This window comes from Leptomonas pyrrhocoris (assembly GCF_001293395.1).
Source record: "Leptomonas pyrrhocoris isolate H10 chromosome Unknown, whole genome shotgun sequence".
Lineage (NCBI taxonomy): Eukaryota > Euglenozoa > Kinetoplastea > Trypanosomatida > Trypanosomatidae > Leptomonas > Leptomonas pyrrhocoris.
In genome coordinates, this window is record NW_015438359.1 from 835,345 (window position 1) to 848,767 (window position 13,423).

Genomic DNA, 13,423 nt, shown 5'->3' on the forward strand with positions numbered 1-13,423 from the left:
TAAAGAAGAACGGAATTGGGGCAGATACTAGATAGTGAAGAAACAATGAGTAGCCTTGATGGGGACATTGATGCCAGGTACTCGCTAGTTATGTATTTCCCTAAATGCCGTGCAATCACTTCGACTCTTGACTTCCTATCCTTCTTATTCTTGTGGCTAAATTCTTCTCTTTCGCAAGATTTGTGGTCAAGAAAGCACGGAAGAGGGTTGGCAGCTTTAGGCGATCGGATTTACTGAGGCGCTTCCTTTCTAGCTACCTATACCTTTTTCTTAGAATTACCTGTTAGAGGATTCTGTCACTTACACTATATCAAGCATAGATATATATATAAGTACAAACATATATAGATACACCGGTTCTGTTTTTGTCTATTATTCTTTTGTTTTGCTTTTGATCGAAGGCGATCACCTTAAAAACAACAACAAAGAAAGAAAGAAAGAGAAGAGCGATAGAAACGTGGTCGTCTTGTTAGAACATTGAAACGGAACTGTAATAGCATCTAAAGCACCATACAAAGACACACACACAGAGAGAGAGACACACACAGACATACATACCTTCTTACCCACAAACACACGCACACCCGCACAGATGGCCGTTCAGCACAAAGGCACGGCGATCGCCATTTGGGTTATCTGCGCCGTTCTCCTCGTCGTCGTCATCTGTCTTGCCGTCTACCTCGTCTGCTACCGTCGGCGCCGACGAGAGATCCGCAAGCTGCACCGTCAACTTCGCCACACCGAGGAGGAGCACAGCACCGTCAACGACTCGGAATGGAACGCCAATGGGGCCGCGGCGAACCCGGTGGCACTGCGCGGTCACGCCAGTGGGTCCGAGCCGTCTGCGCTGTATCCCGGATTTCGCCGGCACACAACGGAGGGACTCGAGGCCCTGCCTGCACCCACGGACTCCGTCAGCTTCGCTGCTCCCCTCGTCGTGTATCTGCGCGTACGTCGTGACCAGGCGTACATGGAGAGCTGCGACATACTGCTCACGGTCGACCGCCTGCGTGACAGTGTGCCGACGGATCACAGCACGTACACGCTCCTTGGAAACGACAGCTACTACCACGAGTGTTTTCTGCTTTACACCGCCCCGTTGGTGTTTCGAGAGCCTGGGCTGTACGTCATTCAGGCCTTCATGGTTTACCCGACAAAGAAAATCGTAGGTGCCGTACACCAGTTCACGTACGTGGTGACGCGCGACGGGATCGCGGCGGGTGGCCCCGGCACGTACGGGCATTCCAGCACCGCAAACCGCCACGACAACTCCATCGACATCGACATCGCGCGACGGCTCGCGGATCGGAACGCAGCGGACCATCCACACACATCCGCCCTCGGCGACGGCAACGAGCCAGAGGTGCTGTCCTTACCAGGGACGGTTGGCGCGGCATCGGTGCCTCCTTCTGCTCTGCAGTTGGCGGGTCCGCCGCTGCCGCCCGTGATTCTACCCAGCGGCGGCGAAGTGACGACGTCAACAGACATCATCATCACACCGAATGAGCTGAGCACCACCCCCGATCAGCTGCGCTACAGCGTCGACGGCAGCTACCCGAATTTGCTCTACAGCGCACCGTTCACGCTCAGCCTACCACCGCCGTCGCTGCTGCCGTCGCAGCGGCGAAATGTGGTGATCAAAGCGGTCGCCATTCGTGGCTCGAACGGCAGCGCCACGGCCGACTCCGCCATGCTGGCCTCCGCGACGGTGGCATCGGCCAACGTAAGCTCCATCACGCGCGTCGTGTTGCAGGTGCGGCCGGCGGGCTTCTCGTACTTCGACACGCAAGTCCCCACGCCGTCGGCGCGGCTGCGGGCGCGGGGGGCCACGTTGTACTTCGACGAGTCCAAGAACCCACCGGGGACGCAGACGGTGTACGAGCTCGTCTACGTGAACGAGGCGCGGCACAAGGTGCGCTACAGCCGTCAGCGGGCGCTGGTGTACACCGGGCAGCCGATTGCGCTCCCAGAAAACGTTGCCACCGTGCACGCATGGACAATCACAAGCGCGCCAACCTCAACCAACGCAGAGGTGGAGGAGCGAGTCCGCAGTGTGCCGACCATCTACGACTGCACCCGCGCTGCTACCGAGCGTGGCAAGCTCAGTCGCCGCCGCATTGAGCAGTACCACCTGCAGCCGGAGCAGCTGCTGCCGCCACCCGTGATGTGTGTCTCCTGCGGGGATGCGGAGTTGATGTTTGACGACCCGCCAGCGAACGGCCGCATCGCCTACACGCTGAACGACACCGAGCCGGCGCTGTACGACGTCTACCCTCCCGCCTGTGCAGTGGACCTGAATGAATCGCATAACCGGAACTCGCAACCACGCCGCAGGGATATGGCGGAGGCGAGCCCGATAGAAGGGGACGTCGGCGGGTCGCACACCTTCCTTTACCAGGCGGGTAAGCGCCTCCGCGTGACGGAGATGGAGACGAAGCAGGTGTATGTGACGGCGCGGGTGTTTGTGCCGATATTCGAAGACAGTGATGGCACTCTGTCTGGCAGCACTGGTGGCCAGGGCGGTAGCTGCACTGGGAGTGGGAAGCTGCTGGGCTACCGCTTCGGTGGCGTCTTCCATCGCGGCTTCTATTTTAATTAAGAAAGAGAGTAAAAGCGGCGTAGCGAACGAGAGACCGCCTTTTTTGTTTTTTTTTGTATACAGGCGTGACGCAGCTCTTCGAGCTGTTTTAAACCCAATGCTCCTGTGCCGTGCGAAATCTCGCCCCTCTTTTTTTTTCTTCTTGCTGTTCCTCCTACGCACGTTGAGCGTATAGATATCAAAGAGCTCTTCCCCTCAAAAAAAAAAGGGGATTCCATAACGCACACAACGACACCGCTGCGAAAGAGATCCACCCCGTCTACTTTTTTTGTAGAGAACAACGAAGGCGGAAGAGGTGGAAGGGAGCTAAAACTGGCTCACAGTGTTCTTACGAAGGCGGTGCTTTTGTTTTTTTTCTGTTCCTTTGGTTTTCACCATCGATGAAAACGGAGTAGCACGTGTGTTTTCAGCTTCTGAAGAGGTGATCGCTTTCATGCGCGGTTTGCCTGCTATGTAAAGGGCAGCTGGACAGGCGTCGCGGTCATCAACACCGTCTTTAATATATCTAAAAGACTTTTTTTGTCTTGTTCTCTCTTTATCGATTGGCTATCGAAACCCTTTTTTTTTAACTGGCTTGCGTGGACTTCACGACACAGCAGAAAAAGTCCCTCTCTTCCGTGTTTGACGGTGACACGTAAAGCGTCCACAAGGAAACAGCACACTTTCTCATTTTTGACCGCTCCTCCCAGCAAACACCCTCTGCAACGCCCAATAGCAAACAGCATTATTAGAAAATGCTCCGTCATGTGCTCGCACGGGGTCCGCTGCCGCAATCCCTGCCGGTGAGTCCCGCGCTGAAGCTGACGGCGCAGAAGGCGAAGCACGCCAAGAACGCCGGTATACGCGTCAACTTCGTCACGGCAGCAGAGGCGACGGCTGCCGGGGCTGCGGTGCCCGCCGGCTTCACCGGGAAAGCGGGGGAGCTGGATTTTAAGTCGCGCTGGGCCACAGCAGAAGAGGATGCGGCGTCACCTGCAAAAGTTGCTGGCCAGAAGCCAGCCGAGCTGGTTGCCGGTCTCGGCAGCGCGTCGACGGTCCGCGACTACCGCCTCGCCGTGACGAGTGCGGTGCGCAAGGCGAAGACGATGCAGTCCGCCTACGTCTCGCTCACTCTGCCCAAGCAGGACATCATGACAATGACGGACCCTTATCACCCACCGCAGCGGCTGTCGAGCCAGGATGTGATTGAGAAGACGGCGTGCTTCGCGGTGACGGCTGCGTACCAGTACAACCGCCTTAAATCGCAAACGCTAATGGCGCAGGCGGACGCGAGAAGGCCGAAAGGACGGGCATCGGCAGGTGCTGCTGCCCGTCGTCGTCGTGGCGCCAACACGGCAGAAGCTGCGCCGATGGAGTTGATTGTGCCGACGAGCAACGTGCAGGCGGTGCGCACCGGCGAGGTGATTGGACACTGCGTCAACGACGCCCGAAACCTGGGCAACCTGCGCGAGGACGAAGGCGTGCCGGAGTTCTACGTCGAGTGGGCGAAGAAGTACATGCTGCCGGAGGGCATCAAGGTGCGGAAGGTGTTGCGCGGGCAGCAGCTGGAGGAGGCGGGGCTGAACCTGCTGTACAACGTCGGCCGTGGGTCGCGGTATGAGCCGCATATGATGGTGCTAGAGTACGTGGGGAACAAGCGGTCCTCGGCAACGACGGCGTTGGTAGGCAAAGGCGTCACCTTCGACTGCGGAGGCCTGAACGTGAAGCCGTACGGATCGATGGAGACGATGCATACCGACATGATGGGGGCCGCGACGGCGCTGACGGCGCTGAAGGCGATTGCCACGCTGAAGCTGCCGATCAACGTGGTGGCGGCGGTTGGGTTGGTGGAGAACGCGATTGGTCCCGACAGCTACCACCCGTCGTCCATCCTCACCAGCCTCAAGGGCCTGACGGTGGAGGTGCTGAACACCGACGCCGAGGGGCGGCTCGTGTTGGCGGACGTGCTCACCTACGTGCAGCACCGCGCCCCGCTCGAGAAGACGCCAAAGCGGATTATCGATCTCGCCACGCTAACCGGTGCCATCATCGTCAGCCTCGGCTCGCGTCGCGCCGGCGTCTTCGCGTCGCAGCCGGCCATAATGGACACCCTCATGGCGAGCGGCACGCGGTGTGGGGAGGAGGTGTGGCCGATGCCCATCGGCGACGAGCACAAGGACGCAATGAAGGGCAACATTGCGGATTTGATTAACTCGGCGCCTGGTCGGCAGGGCGGGTCGTGCACGGCGGCGGCGTTCTTGTCGAACTTTGTGGAGCCGGAGGTGCAGTGGGCCCACCTGGACATCGCCGGCGTGGCGGATATGGGGGACAAGCCGAAGGGCTACGCGCCGGCTGGTGTGACGGGCTACGGTGTGCAGCTGTTGGTGGACCACCTGCGCCATAACAAGCTATAAGAGGAAGATGGAAGGTAGTAAAGTGAATACGAACGAACATGCGAAGGTGGCCGCGTGCATCGAGATGGACGTGATGATCGTGAAGGCATGTTTTTTTTCTTTCCATAACGGCGTTCGTCACAGCAATAAAACACAAGACATACAATGCAAATTACCCGAAAGAAGTCGCGGACGTGTTTCAGCGGCGACCGTGGTAGCGGAGCCCCGGAAGCGTAAGTGAGAGAGCTTGTGCGAAGACACGCGAAAAGAAAGATGCGCTGGGCGTTTCTCGTTTTTCTACTCTACGGCATGAATGCTGCATCGCCCTCTCCCACACCTCTCCCACACCTCGCCCCTCTTCCTCCCTCCGTAGTATTCGTGCGACCCAACTGCTGGAGTGTCAGGGTGTCCCAAAGGAGAGCATTTTACTATTATTTGTTGAGAACGCAACGGAGAGCGGAACATCAGCGGTCTTGCGATGCCTCACAGTCCCAGAGTCAACACGAAACGATACTAAAACAGTGTACGCGTCTCAACAAGCAACAACGCCTTCTCCTCTCCCTCCTTTTTCTCCCTTTACGCATTCTTCTTTCCTTTATTAGCCATGTTGACCCGGTCGGTGCTGCTGCGATCCCGCGTGCCGGACATCGGCCATGTGACCAGCGCCAGGTTCAAGTGGGCCTCCTACACCTTCTGGTACGTCCTCGACCCGATTCTTCGTCGACACCACGCGTACTACCGTTACAAGGTGCAGCTCGATCGCTTCCTGGAGCGCAACAACATCGCCGTCAACACCGCCATCGGCGTTATCGTGGGCGTCACGCTGTACTTCACGCTAGTGCGGGGACTTCTGCTGCCGCCGGCGATAGGGGCGAAGGAGCACTCTATCAAGGAGAACGCGCGCGAGGTGTTGAGCTTGATGGAGTGCGACACATCGAAGGAGCTGCCGGCGTACCAGCTGATGCGCGCAAAGCGAGAGATCATCGGGAAGCTGCACGCCGTCGCGGATGAGGCGGAGGTGCGCCGGCAACGTGAGGAGGTGGAGAGGATGAACGCCTTGCTGAAGAGTCTGCCGTAGTGCGCGGCGCGGACTCCGTGTGCTCGCTGCTGTGCCCAGTTGTGCGTGGGGGGGGGGGGAATTGTGGGAAAATATAAAGCAAGACTGTTGATGCGCAGACTTTCGAACTATTCACATTATCCACTTCTTTTTTTTTTGGTTTCAATATTAGATAAAAGAAACGTGCTTGCTTGCTAAGAGCGTCAACGGCGCATCCTTACCAACGACTTAAACAGAAAACATCTGACGGCATTACACGTGAGGCACGGCGCTGTAAAGAACGGCTTTATTGCGTGAGCTACAAAGAAAGGGAAAAAGCAAAAATATAAAAGTGCGCTTTGCTCGTCAGCAACAGCAGTCCATGAAGGAAAACTGTAGTCACCGACACGACTGATCGCTGCTTTCACCGTACCATCAGCGGCTATGGATGTGTCTCATGTTCGTATGTGTTTCTGCTCTCCACCAACTTGCGGAATCGAGTCAACGACGTCGACGCAAAATTTTTGCACTGCGCTCTGTCAGACGCGATGCGGTGCTTTAAACCAATCATCTCGCAGCTTCGCTTTTTGTTTTTTTCTTTCTTTTAATGACATCTTTTATGCTGGAATTGTTTCCTCCTTCTTCCTCGCTTTTTTTTTTTTAAACAGGAACAAGCACTTACACAAACAACAAACACAGTGCCCGCCAGCGAGCTCGCGAGTATTCGGCGGTGTTAACTTGTCGACGGGGGGTGTTGCTGCACTTGCAGAAACAGGATCGGCAGTTTACATAGTTACTGTCGCACACTCGATACGGAGTGCGAGGAGAGAGAGAGACTTTTCCTGCATCGTTGAAACTCATATTGTCGTATTCCAACATACAGCACCCATTATTATTATTATTATTATTATTATTATTATTATTACTATTACAATTGTTGTTACCGTTTTTAAACGTTCATCGTCTCTTCGCAAAAAGAAAAGAAAACCCTACCATTGTTTTTTCCTCAAAGCAAGTCAGGCAGGTCTCACAGCAATTAGGAGGAGAATGGATGAAAATAAATCATAAATAACATTCCAAAGCCAACTAAGAAGTATATATTTCATAACTTAGGACGTTAAAGGAACGAAAGTGAGCAATCTCTCTCGGGTAAAATTAATTGTTCGCGTGTGTTTCATGACCACGTTCGTAAACACATAATAATAAAAGGAGATAGTCGTCTAAAGGCAACCTTGCCATCCTTGTATGCGTGACACACAGCTCTCAACAACAAAAACAATGCTCACCCGTCGGCAAGCACGGGTGCTCGGACTGACCACCGGCGATGAGGCTTCGTCGACTGTCAACCACTCCGTCCATGCTTCGACATCTCCCGTTTGTGTAATGGAGGCGAGCACCAGCGATGACGCAAGAAGGCTGAACCCCGCAGCAGATGGTGGTGTCCATGCTACTGCTTCTGTGTCGCGCTCTCCGACCAGCAGCATCAACAGCATCGTTCTGCGACTCAGCGCCCCTGCGAATGGTGGTAGCGGCAGTAGCAGTGGCAATTACGGCAACACCCAGCTGTCCTCGACGGTCCTCTCCTCCGGCACTACGCGCGGCAACGGCGGCCACAGCGCCTTCAACGTCAATGGACATCTTGGCGTGCGCCAGGCGGAGGCGATGCGCACGAGTGTGCAGGGAGCTATTGACTTCTGGTCGGCGGCCGGCACAACCGCAGGTCCTGCCATTCAACTCGCCACAAAGTACGGTTTCCACAAGGCGGCCGATAATTCCCTTTCTTCATTGTCATCCCAGGTAACGCAACGTGCAAACGGAGGAGCAGTAGCAACTTGGGTAGAAAGCGGCAATGGTGGCGAGAGGAGTGGACAGGCGGCTCCCACACCGTCATCATCCACGACGCAGCGACCACCGCGCCTGACGACGACGCAGCTGCGTGCGCGGTGGCGTGGCGTCATGCGGAACTGCACTACCCTGCACACGCACCCGCGAAGCAGCGCCACATCCGCAGCGGCAGCAGCAACGGCAGCGCCAGTGTCCTCCTCCTGTCTCTCTCCACCACCTCCTCCTTCTTCTCGTGTCCACGGTGCGAGCACGAGAGACTGGCAGAATGATACGGCGTCGTTGTCCCGCAGCACACCGCACGTACTACGGCTCTCGCACACGGCAGAGGCATCGTCAGCGGAGGTAGCAAATACGCCGGAGTGCGACAACAACAGCAACGTCATTAACAATGACGATCGTGACGATAATACGGCGTTAGGTGGTGGGGTGCTGCGCGCAGGACTTGCTGCGGTGCACGAACCATGCGGCGCACACCGCGACAGGACCGCGTCCCCCGAGGCGTCCTCCCGGCGCAACGCCACGTTCTTCATCTCACCATTTCACGGCGACGTGCCGTCTCCCTCTAAATTTTTCGTGTTGAGGAGAGGAGCTGGAACGGCTGCCTCGCCAACGCCCCACATGTTGGTGCGGCGGCCTCTCACAGCACTTGCGTTCCGCCAGCAGACGCAGGTACAAATGCACGCGAGGCAGCAACGACTCGTTCACGAGGTACACTACCGCGCCTACGTCAAGGTGCACGAGGCGCGGATGCGGATGCTCTTCGGGCTCGACGACTCAGTGAACGGAGGGGCGGCACCAAATCGGAACGGAGGGAGAGTAGACGCAGACAAGCGTCTTTCAACGCACAGTGGACCTGCTGCCGTGGTGGATCCTGTCGCGGCAGGCGAGGCGGCGTACCTGGACAGCCTCGACGCCAGCAAATCGGAAGAAGAGGCGAGGGTGCTGCAGGTAATCGCGTCCATTGACGCGGCCTTGAAGCGGCAGCTCGCCTCCGCGTACCAGCGCAGCATGGATGACTGCGGTGTCTCTGCTGCGGCGTGCAGCGAACGAAAGCTCCCAGGAGATCACACGGTGTTGTTGTCCGGCACAGCGGCAGCGCAAACACCGCTTTTGTCTTCTTCGCCCTCCTCCCCGGCGTCCTTTGCGTTGCGCCGTCCTGCCATTGTGGAAGCGGTCATTGCCAGCACCACACAGCGAGTCGAAGCGTTCGTGGATCAGCTGCTCCCCTATCAACAAGAGGGCGTGCGATGGCTGCTTCGGCTGAATGCGCTCGAGCACATGAACGGCATTTTAGCAGATGACATGGGTCTTGGCAAGACCGCGCAGACAGTGGTGTACCTGTCGTGCTACAAGGACATGTTGGAGCAGGAGGTGCAGCGGCCGCTGGAGGTGCTGCATGCGCGGCACACCCAACTCTGTCAACGTGCGCTGGGACTGGCGATTGTCGGCACGGAGCTAGCGGTGCCGGCGTTGCCATCGTGGTTGTCTTGGTGTGCGTCTGCCACTGTTGCTGAAGAGGTAGAAGAGGGGGGAGATGGGCGGGGTGACAGTCGACGTGCGGATTCTTCTGCCCAACCAATAAACGGTGAGGCATCTTTTGCTTCAATCACCTCCGCCAATGCACCGCTGACGGCGGCGCGTGCCTGTGGCCGGTCGATTCAGCTCGTCAAGGAGGTAAAGCGGTGGTTGTGGCAGCTGGATGAGGCAGGGGAGAGGGATGGACATACGACGGCGGCAGTAACACGCGCCTCCTCTCCCTTCGCCTTTTCGTCCTCGCCACTCCCCACGCGGCAACGGCAAGCACTACAATCATCGTGTAATCCTTTCGAAACGTCAGAGCAGCAGCAGGTGCAACAGTGCGACACCTCCGCCACCGCTACCACGTCACCGGCGGTGAACGTCGTCGCGCTGGTTCCCATTAAGCGGCGCCGCGGCCGCCCTTCAAAGCATCTTTCTGCCATGATGACGGCTGCTGCGCTTGCGGCGGGTGGCTCGACACAGCCAACCTCGTCGGCGCGCTCCTCGCTGACCTCGTCGCCTGCGCCGCAGTCGCCGCTCAGTCTGTCGTCCATGATCGCCCACCAGTGCCAGCTTTCCACGTGCTCATCAGCGCTGGATGCCCGGCTGGATCGGGAGTGGAGTCGCTTCCGCCCGGTGCTGATCATTGCGCCTCTCAGCACACTGCCGCACTGGAATGCGGAGTTCCGCCGGTTTAGTCGACGGGGTGCGGCTGCAGGAGGAGAGAGGGGTAAGGGTGCGGCGGTGGCTCCGTCGCCACTGCAGAACTCTAGCGGAGCTCCGCTGCGCGACACGCAGGAGCGCTTTACCGCGTACGTGCTGAACGGCCCCCGCGGTGAGCGAGAGGAGCGAATGCGTGCGTTTCTTGAGCACACCCAAGGGCTGGAGGAGCCGCCGCCGCAGTCGCCGGTCACGCCCACCACGGCTCCGCCGCAGGCGTCGATGACCACGCCCGTTCTTGTCATCCCGCACGATATGCTGACGAAGCCGCTGAGCGGGCCACTGCGGCAGATCTCCCGCGTGCGGTGGCACGTCGTCGTGATCGATGAGGCGCAGCGCATCAAGAGTGCCCAAAGCAGCCTCTTCAAGAAGGTATGTCTGTTGGATTCGATATCGCGACTGGTGCTTACCGGGACGCCGCTGCAGAACAACACGACGGAGCTGTTTTCCCTCCTGCAGTTTCTCGCCCCGCAGTCCTTCACGTCGTCCGCGGGTGCCCTGTTTGAGCAGCTCGACAGCGCGCTGATGGCGGCGAGCCGGTCCAGCGCGCTGGAGGATCGCGAGTTGCACCTCCTCCTCTGCCGCCGCGTGCATCGACTTCTCATGCCCTTTATTCTTCGTCGCGAGAAGACGATTCTGAAGGCGGCCCTCCCCCCTCTCCGCGACTACGCGGTGCTGTGTCCTCTTCTCCCCTTTCAGGCAGCCCAACTGGCGGAGGTGCGGCGCAAGCACGAGGAGGGTACCCTGTCCGGTAACCCGCATATCCAGTACCGAAAGATTTTGCTGCACCCCTATACGACGCAGGCGTTCTTCTACGTGGACGAGCAGGTCGTTCAGACGTCTGGCAAGTTGCTCGTCTTGGACTTCATGATGCGCTTCTTGCAGCGCACGCGACACAAATTTCTCGTCTTCTGCGGCTGGACGCTGGTGCTGGATGTGGTGGAGACGCTGTGCGGCATGCGTGGCATCCCATACGTGCGCCTGGATGGCAAGACACCAGTGGAGAAGCGCGAGGCGAACATCGAGGGGTTTAATCGCCCCTTCACAAAGTTGGAGGGCGAGGGAGAGGGGGAGAGTATTAATGGAGGTGCGCTCTCCCACCCGCACGCACGACGCACGGGTCGTCGCAACTCGAATGGTGGGAGTTGTGCACGTACCACGGCAACCGCTGCAGCAGCGGCAGCACACGGCGGTGGCGCAGTCGCGGAAGACGACGAACACGAGCTCGCCCCTGCACCGTGCTGCTTCTTAATCAGCAAAGTCGCCGGCGGCGTGGGGCTCAACTTGCAGGCCGCCGATGCCGTTTTCTTGCTGGATGTGGACTATAACCCACAGCGGGATGCGCAGGCCCTCTCGCGTGTGTACCGCGTCGGCCAAACCCGCGAGGTGCGCGTTTTCCGCCTCGTCATTGACCACCCGATCGAGCGCAACATCGTCGCGATTCACGAGGCGAAGGAGAACCTGGGACGTGCGGTGGTGCAGGCGGGTCGGTACGACTTGCACTCCTCCGTGCAGGAGCGGGAGGCGGCACTGCAGCAGATCTTTCGCGCCGGCACTCTCTCGAAGCTGAGTGAGCAGCTTTCGATGACCTCACCCACCGTAGCGACGGCGTCGGAGGCAACGGCAACGGTGGTGGCAGCAGGCGCTGCAGCGGAAGAGGACGGACCATTTGAAGCCGTTCGTGAGAAAGACGGCGAAGACGACGATGTGGAGGATTGCGGAGATGCATCCGTAGATGCGAGGGGGGCCGCGTCATCCGCGTGGCGATGCGGCGGCAGCGACAACGAAGGAGGAACTGCAGAAGATGAAGACGCAGAAGTGGACGAGGAGGAGCAGATGGACATGCCCAACGACGCTGTGTCACCGACTTCGATGCAAACACCGACGGACCTGCACCGTGTGTTTCTCAACTGCCCCAACGGTCCGCTGCCGTCTGCGTTGAAGAAACCGAAGACGGAGACGACGGAAGACGACAACCACGACAAGGCAACGGTGTCGCACACCATCACCAATGCGGCCGCACTCGAACAGATCCGGCTGCAGCGGCCACAGCCACAGCCGCAGCCGCACCGCAAGCGTCGCCACATCTCCTTCAAACTGGAAAACGACACGGAGGAGTACAGCAAGGACAGCAGTCACTCGGAGGACGGCGAGGCCGGTCTGTCCACCGACGGCGACCCTCGCAGCGGCATCGAGTCAAAGGTATTGGGTGCGGAGACGCCTTCCACTGCCGCACCAGGAGGTAAGCAAGACGATGAAGCACACACACCTACTGCCGCGGTGGTGCCACCAGCAGCGCATCTACTGGCGATGCGAGAGCGGTTGGAGGAGGTGTTGCTGCGGCACGACGGCGAGCGGGGCGTGTTGCAGGACATGTTTCGCACGTTGGAGGCGTCGCTGGCGGCCGCGAAGTGATATGTCGAAATGCCGCCGAGACGCAGCTGTGGGACTTCGTCCCTTTTCTTCTCATTTTTCATTGTGTTTCTGCCTCGTTGCTTTGGCGAATCGGCTGTTCTTAATTCCCTATTGAAATCATTTCAGGTAGAAAAAAAAGAACTCAGAAGCATATCCACGATGACACACACACACACCCGCACAAGAACGTTGTGTAATTCCGATGTGCGCGCAGATTTCACTCACGAGACTGCCGGGACGAGCGAGGAATGAACGGAAGGAACCAACTGCAGCAACTTACAGCGAGCATCGTGCACTACACGAACGTGTTAAAGTACTGCCATGCACTTCGAGTTTTTTTTCTTTCATGCGCTGCGACACACCGCTCCCTCCTTCACGTTTTCCTTCGCTTTTTTTTTCGTTTTATTCTCTTACGCCGCCTACACGTGGACACATGATCAAAGCACGTTGGTTTCACCAAACTATACTGCGCACTCTCAGCGCACTGCATTTACATCCTTCTTCTTTTTTTTTCTTGCTCGGGATCAATCCACTACTGGCCTTCTTGACACGAAGCCGCCGCCCTGTTGTGAGCCTCTCGTACATCTAGGTGACGGGGTCGAACGTGTGTGTTTGTTTCGACCATCGTCTCCGCCATACACGGCACTCACCGTACTCATTATTAAACGCTCGCACCGCAGCAACACAACGTATAATCCAATCCAACGCATCTTCCAGCTTACAAGTGAAATCTTCCCTATCCAATCCTCATTTTGCGTTTTTTCTTTATTTTGAGTGTATTTCTTATATGTCTCTGTCTTCGTTTCTGTTTCTGTTTCTTTTGTTGTCGTCGCCATCGTAGCCTGCGGTGATCACGACGGCTAATTTAATACATATATATATATATATATATATATATATATATATATATATATATAT

The 13,423-nt window shown here is 57.5% G+C and overlaps 5 protein-coding genes across 9 annotated transcripts in view; all 5 read left to right on the forward strand.

Annotated features, from left to right (window-relative positions):
* The window catches only part of ABB37_02095 (hypothetical protein), a gene marked incomplete at its 3' end in the record, with an annotated part of 3,193 nt that extends 594 nt beyond the window's left edge, over positions 1-2,599 (forward strand). The window contains exon 1 of one of the 2 annotated variants that reach the window (XM_015798899.1): positions 1-2,599. This exon is cut by the window's left edge and continues 594 nt beyond it. In XM_015798899.1, the coding sequence (XP_015662377.1) occupies positions 593-2,599 (2,007 nt within the window). In that variant the 5' untranslated portion in view covers positions 1-592. The other variant, XM_015798900.1, reaches the window with a different exon arrangement.
* A 594-nt stretch (positions 2,600-3,193) lies between these two features.
* Positions 3,194-4,992, forward strand: ABB37_02096 (putative mitochondrial Cytosolic leucyl aminopeptidase; the record flags this gene model as incomplete). Its single annotated transcript, XM_015798901.1, has 1 exon — positions 3,194-4,992. The coding sequence occupies exon 1, from the start codon at positions 3,334-3,336 to the stop codon at positions 4,990-4,992; it is 1,659 nt and encodes a 552-aa protein (XP_015662379.1). The 5' UTR covers positions 3,194-3,333.
* Positions 4,993-5,342: 350 nt separating this feature from the next.
* ABB37_02097 (putative mitochondrial hypothetical protein) lies at positions 5,343-6,049 on the forward strand (the record flags this gene model as incomplete). 3 transcript variants are annotated; one of them, XM_015798902.1, is made up of 1 exon in its annotated part: positions 5,343-6,049. In XM_015798902.1, exon 1 carries the CDS (start codon positions 5,576-5,578, stop codon positions 6,047-6,049), a length of 474 nt encoding a protein of 157 aa, XP_015662380.1. In that variant the 5' UTR covers positions 5,343-5,575. The 3 variants fall into 3 exon arrangements, with proteins under 3 accessions (XP_015662380.1, XP_015662381.1, XP_015662382.1); XM_015798903.1 differs by having other exon boundaries at positions 5,374-6,049; XM_015798904.1 differs by having other exon boundaries at positions 5,572-6,049.
* A 534-nt stretch (positions 6,050-6,583) lies between these two features.
* ABB37_02098 (hypothetical protein) lies at positions 6,584-12,505 on the forward strand (the record flags this gene model as incomplete). 2 transcript variants are annotated; one of them, XM_015798905.1, is made up of 1 exon in its annotated part: positions 6,584-12,505. In XM_015798905.1, exon 1 carries the CDS (start codon positions 8,471-8,473, stop codon positions 12,503-12,505), a length of 4,035 nt encoding a protein of 1,344 aa, XP_015662383.1. In that variant the 5' UTR covers positions 6,584-8,470. The 2 variants fall into 2 exon arrangements, with proteins under 2 accessions (XP_015662383.1, XP_015662384.1); XM_015798906.1 differs by having other exon boundaries at positions 6,674-12,505.
* Positions 12,506-12,825: 320 nt separating this feature from the next.
* Positions 12,826-13,279, forward strand: ABB37_02099 (hypothetical protein; the record flags this gene model as incomplete). Its single annotated transcript, XM_015798907.1, has 1 exon — positions 12,826-13,279. The coding sequence occupies exon 1, from the start codon at positions 12,827-12,829 to the stop codon at positions 13,277-13,279; it is 453 nt and encodes a 150-aa protein (XP_015662385.1). The 5' UTR covers position 12,826.
* Positions 13,280-13,423: the final 144 nt, after the last annotated feature.